The 6,343-nt window shown below is 52.9% G+C and overlaps 1 protein-coding gene across 3 annotated transcripts in view; it reads right to left on the reverse strand.

The window, feature by feature from the left end:
* The window catches only part of SLC22A4 (solute carrier family 22 member 4), a 40,313-nt gene extending 34,732 nt beyond the window's left edge, over nucleotides 1-5,581 (reverse strand). For 2 of the 3 annotated variants that reach the window (XR_011486765.1, XR_011486766.1), the window contains exon 1: nucleotides 4,971-5,581. Coding sequence is in view for 1 of the 3 variants with exons in the window: in XM_070465051.1 (XP_070321152.1) it covers nucleotides 4,971-5,363 (393 nt within the window). In the remaining 2 variants the exon portion in view is untranslated. The remainder of the gene's footprint in view (nucleotides 1-4,970) is intronic. The other variant, XM_070465051.1, reaches the window with a different exon arrangement.
* Nucleotides 5,582-6,343: the final 762 nt, after the last annotated feature.

Here is a 6,343-nt window from a genome sequence, read left to right on the forward strand (position 1 = left end):
TGTGCACAAAACATGCCACAGACTAGTTCAATTAAATTCAAGCCCCTTTGAAAGAGCAGTTTTGAGGCAAGTCTTTGAGGGTTGTTCTGACTCCAGGAGTGTTTCTCTGAGCTGTCTCTTTTTCTGGTTCTCTCCGGTAATCTAGTTGCCCTATGGGTTAGCTTGTTGCTCTAATGGAGCTACTGGTCTCCTCATAATTGTTAATCACCACAATTTCTGTTGTTTTAAAGAGCACTCTCAGGCTTCAACTTCTGTACAGCCTGTGTGAAACAGAAGCCAGAGCTCTCTGTTGTTACGGACTACTTCTTCCCCTGGGGGAAAATAGCTGAGCCCCTGCTCCAGGCTGAGGTAAGGGAAAGTGCCCTCAGAATGGCACCCCCTGCCTTATGAGTTAGACACTGGTTGGAGGTGGTAGCATCCTTTTTGGTTTGCCTCTCTTGGCATGGAATCTCCACTCTACAACAAACTGGGATAAGGGCATCCAGGGCCCTCATATTGTCAGCCTGTGGAAACTAGAGTACAGGTGCCACTACATGAGTATGGACTGAGTGGAGGATGGGATCCCCCAGTCTCCTGGTTGCACTCACCAGGAATTAAGTCTCTGCACTTGGAGCTCAGAAGATGGGAGGCTAAATCTTAAAAACCTCAATATCTGTCTTTTCTTATATTAGAGGTAAAGAAAGAGCACCCATAGGTGGAGAGGCACTGGTGAAGAGTTCTGTGGTCATCAGAGGTGGAGCCAAAGCAAAAGACCCAGGGAGTTTAAGTGGGATGGTAGGGATGGGAATGGAGGGGCCTGAGGGAAGAAGCACTCAGTTCTGTTTCCAGTCCTGTAAACGCAGAGCAGGAGCCTCTAGCCTTGGACTGTCTGTGTCCATTGTTGGGATATGTGAGTCGACTGAGCCTTTCCCCAGAGGCTCTATTCTTTCTACTTCAAATGGAGATCCCTGCCTTTTTATTTTTATTTTTTTGGGCTCTAGAGACATGCTTAAAACTATACCAAGGCTTCAGATAACAAGGAAGGCCTGCATTAGCCTGGAAGAACCCACCTGCCAATGCAGGAGACATAAGAGACATGGGTTCAATCCCTGGGTCAGGAAGATCCCCTGGAGGAGGGCAGGGCAACCCACTTCAGTATTTTTGCTTGGAGAATCCCATGGACAGAGGAGCCTGGCAGGTTACAGTCCATAGGGTCACAAAGAGTCAGACACGACTAAGTAACTTAGCACGCACAGACAGCCTGTCGCAAAGAAGAAATTACAGTCCCTTCACAGGCCCAAGGCATCTACAGCTCCTCTGGCCAGCTCTGCCAAGCCTTGTTTTTGTCAGCACACCACCCTATCTCTTGGACAAAGTGTGAGGGGTCTGCTGCCCACCAGGACAGATGGACAAAATCTTTATCCAGAAACTTGGCAGGAGGCTTGGGTGAAGCAGCCTCTGGACGAAGGCACATTCTGAGATCCTGGTGGCCTTTGTCAGAGGAACAGAACTTAGAGGCAACAGACAAACTGTTTGGCATGAGGCAGCTGATAAACAGGGAAGCAAATTCAGGCCACAGCTAGGAAAAGCCCCTCAGTCTCCTGTATTTGTTCTCTTTCTGCAGCACTGCCTGGAAATAAAAGTCTGTTGGTGTTGGCTGGAGGCTGAGGCTCCCACTTTATCCCCTTTGGAATCTGCCAGAGGGCAGGTCTGATATTCAGGCTGTCCTGACAGCCAAGCTGCCAGTCTCACACTAGCCAGCAGTATTCCAGGGCAGCCTATAAGTCTGATGGAAAGAAAACAGTCTAAACCTGCTTCTTGCTTAAACTCTTCAGCTTTGGCAGAGGCCCCAAAGGAGGTACATCCCTTTGAGTTGCCATATGGAGCCCCAAGTAGTTGTCAGATGCTAGGCTCATTCTGGTCTCATCATTCCCTCTTTCACCACTCCTAGTGCCTCACATGAGCACCCTGTTAGCAAAGGATAAGGCCCCTCTGTTCCTATTTTATACCTTTGAGCTGTGGGTGGGGAATCAGTGTGTCCTATTCTGTCCAGGCCCTAATTCCAGGTCCCAAGAAAGATAGCACAAGGCTAGTGCCTCCAGAGGCCCTGGTCCTTTGTTGGACATTCTATCATGGTTAAGGGCAGAGCTGCCTGCAGTTCCACCCATGGGTTCCTAGAGGATGCCCCCAGCTGAAGGAAAGGATAGCAATTGATATGGTGGAGCAGCAGCCCTGCCTCAGGTCACTGATGGTCTGCCACAGAAAGCTGCTCTTTACCAAACAAGCCCCCGCTGCTCCCCCGCCCAGGGCCTCTGGAGTATGGGCCCTGGCTCAGAGATGACTGCCTAGTTTTCTCAGCCCATGGACTGAAGAGGGTCAAATCTACCTAATGATGTTCCATGGGAGAAGAAGACATGTTTGAGGCAAAGGCCAGCCCACGCCTAGACTCTGGCCAGGAGCCAGACTCACCCCTAAGGTTTGTCCAGTGGCCCTGCTCCTGAATCTAGGCCCCCTGGAGATCAGCACATTCTCTGTACTATTTTCACAACTTTGCTCTAAATGAAATTATTTCAAAATAAAGCTTTGTTTTTTAAAATGATTCTTAGCTCTAAACAGGACAGATAAATTGCATTTCACAAACAGTCCTTGAGGAAGGAAATTACCTGGGAAATACCCAGACAGATGCACTCACACAGGTCCCAACTCAGATACCAGGTTCCCGCCTCCTGACATCCCCTGGAAAGTACTTGCATGGCAAAACATGCCCTCCTTTGGTCCCTGACTGACCTGTCTTCCCTGTGAAGGGGTCAGGGGTCAGTTTAAATGGGCTTCTCTGTCCCAGAGGGTATGCCCATCAGGAGATCCCATGCAGAGGTATAAAGCAGAGACCATCTGAGGATGATCCCCCTGCCAGTGTGGGGCCACAGGGGTGCAGAGAACTTGCTCAGGGTCCCCAACTTGCTCTTGTCAGGGAGATGAGGGCATTTCTCCCCTGGCAGTGGATTCAGACCCGTGTCCTATTCTCTGGCCTTAGAATTCCACTCTAGGAAAGGGGCTCTGCCTTTAGCAAGTCTCATCACCCATTGTACTGGCTGAAACATGGCCCTTAGAACATGGCCCCAGATACCCATGATGCCCAGACAGAGATGACGAGGTCCTGCTCTTACTGCTCCTCATCCACCCACCCGTGATGCCCATTCGTTGGTGCTATGGGATGTTGCATAGCACATGATCTCACTGAATCCTCTCAACAACTCAGATAAGCTGGGCATTCTTATGATCCTCATTTTTAACAACTGTAATAAAATTCACACAACATAAAATGTAGCATCTTAACAATTTTTAAGTGTACAGTTCAGTAGTGTTAAATATATTCACATTATTGTGCAATCAATCTCCAGAACTCTTTTCATCTTGCAAAATGAAACTCTATATCTATTAAATAACACCCCATTTCCCTCCCCTCCCAGCCCCTGGCAACTACCATTCTACTTTCTGTTCCCATGAGTTTGACTACTCTTCATATGGCATATAAGTGAAATCAGTTTCTGTCTTTTTCCGTGACTAGCTTATTTCATTTGGCATAATATCTTCAAGGTTCATTCATGTTGTAGCATGTGTCAGAATTTCCTTCCTCTTTTAAGGCTGAATACTATTCCATTGTGTGTATACACCACATTTTATCTATCCATTCATCTGTTGCTGGGTATTTGAGTTGCTTTTACTCTTTGTGACTAATACTGCCATGAACATGAATATGCAAATATTTGAAGGCTAGTGCTTATGGGTGGGGCCAGAACCAGTTCACCCATCTGACTCCAGAACTCTTTGTCCCACCACTCTCTAGGGAGAACCACCCACCCTCCTCACTTTCATGCTTCTCCCCTCCTTCCTCCCAATGACTAGTGTTCCTTTGCTTTTTATTTTACTCCTAGTACCAAAAAAGAAAGCAAGTAAGGGAAAAGCTGCTGAAAAAGGCAAATCTGGTTGTGTGTTTGTGAGTGTGTAATGTTGTGCATCCTCAGATGGGGAACGATGTATTTTCCCACAGGCCCACTTGGGCTGGGTGTAACAGGGATAGCCATGGACTTGTAAACCAGCCGCTACCTACCCACCCCTCACATCCTGAGGTGAACAGAACTATTAAGGAAGGGGAAAGAGCTAGGTGAACCCAACTGTCAAGGAGGACTGCAGTTAGTAGGGCCAGCTCTAGCCCAGATGCTGACCGCACTTCCAGGAACTGGGATGAGCTGACCCCTACTTTTAGATGTCTCAGGATCAGACTATGCACAGAAGGCAGGTAAGCACTAAGGAGCCCCAGTTAGGGGATCAAAGCCAGAGATGCCTGTGAGCTCTGTGCTTATACTGTCTCTGTGAGTCTGTCCTTTCATGAGTGCCTTGGGACCAGGGTTATGCCTCCTCTAGTTCCCTGTTCACCAGTATCAGGAGGCCTCCTGCTCCTTTGTGGAGAAATTAGAGCTTCAGGACAGGACCCAAGCCTTACTATAGTTGTATAGCAGAGCAGGAGAGCCCCTGATGCTTCCAGAAGTCTGTGGCCAGGGAACAGACCAGACCTGCCCATGCCCTGCTCAGCAATAAGACTCTACTTTGTGTCTGCACATGGTCTCAGCAGCATCCCCACACCCCTCCTCATGCCTGCGGCAGGAATTTGACTCAGTCTGTGCTTCTGGGGAGTCTGGGGGTTGACAGCATCTAGGCTCTTGGGAAACAACTTCCTCTTGTGAAACTGCCGGAGAAAAAGGCAGTTGACAGCTGCCTCCCTTCTCAGTTCTTCATGCCTTCCCTACTAGACAAACTGACCAGGATTGATCCTAAGCGAGTCCTGCCCTCTTGTGCCGCACACCTGTGTTACAAGTATAACCCAGATTACTGCTAGCCAGGTCTGATGAGGAACTGGGGACGCTGAGCCAGGCACGGCTAGGGGGTCTTCAGGGGGACTGATGCAGATGAAGGGTCGCTCACACACCCACCTCGGTGACGATAGTAGACAGGTAGATGTCCTGGCTGAACTCCCAGCCATCCAGGCAGCCCTCCTGCTCCAGCTGCTCCAGGTCCACATCGCGCCCCGGCTCCAGCCCGAGCGCCGAGAAGTTGACGATCATAGCGAGTCGGTAGCGGCGGCAGCTCTGAAGCACCTCGCGGCCGTCCTGCAGCCGCACCGGGACACTGTGGTTGCGCCACGCGCTGCTCAGGTTCGCGGTGTCCGGCACCCGGCAGCGATGTTCCGGGGTCCCTGCCAGAAACACGATTGACATACCGTTGAAGCCGTTGGGGATGATGCTGGCGCTGAGTAGGAAGAAGATGAGGCGCTGGAAGGGCCCCCACTTGCCCAGGAAGGCGGTCACTTCATCGTAGTCCCGCATGCTCTGCGCCGCCCTGCAGCTGGCAACGTGGGGTGATGAGAGCGCGTTCCCCGGACAGCGCCGCGCGGTCCAGGGCGTGGGCGTCAAAACGTTCTCGCGGACCCTGCAAGCTGAGGGAAGGCGGCGCACGCGGTCTGGAGCTTTCCCGGGAAGCGGGCTGTGGGCGTTAGAAGGTTGCTGGGAGCTGGACGCAAAGCTGGATCCACTTTCTGGAAACAGAAACTCGGGACCACACCCCCATCCCGGCCGGGGCGGGGCGGGGCGGGGCGGGGTGGGGTGGAGCTCCCGGGCGGCTCCGCCGGTGCTCTCTCCCTCGCCCGCGGCGACCCGGCGGGGGCTAGGAGGTCAGCTGGCCGCGGGCGTAGGAAAAAGAGGACTAGTTCCATTGCCGCCCCTACCCTTGCCCCGGCGCGCCCGGGCGCCCCTAAGTGCTGAGCGCCCAGCCCCGGGCTGCCGGGTTGGGCAGCGTGTTAAGGGCAGAGTCGAGCTTAAGGGCAGAGTCGAGGCCGCAGAGCAAGGACTCTGAGAGGTCGGACCTCCCTGTCGCCGTCGCCTCAGGCCTCGTTCGGGGCTGGGATCTCTCCGCTGCCGCTTCCGACTCGGGGTCTGAGCTCAGGGAGCCTCGGGCCGGGCGCGGACGGGCGAGTCCGTGGAGCTGGTGCTCCCGGGAACCCTTTGCGGGCGCAGGGGTGACAGGAGCGCGCCCGCGCCCGCCAACTCGGAGCTCCCAACCCCCAATCCTAGGCTGCCGGATTCAGTCACCTGCCGGCGGCTTCCGAACAGCCCGGAGCCTAACCTTGAATAGGGGGAAACAGGCCCAGCGCCCCGAAGAGATGATCGAGGGCACACTTCGTCAGAGACAGGCTCGGACTGAGGGGAGGTGGGACTACAGGGTGGTCCCGGGATCCTGTTGGGGCCTCTGGAGAAGATTCTACGCGGAGCTTGACCCTTTGTGAGAGCACGGTAATGGAGACCCAGCT

This window comes from Odocoileus virginianus, chromosome 3 (genome assembly GCF_023699985.2).
Source record: "Odocoileus virginianus isolate 20LAN1187 ecotype Illinois chromosome 3, Ovbor_1.2, whole genome shotgun sequence".
NCBI classification, from domain to species: Eukaryota; Metazoa; Chordata; class Mammalia; order Artiodactyla; family Cervidae; genus Odocoileus; species Odocoileus virginianus.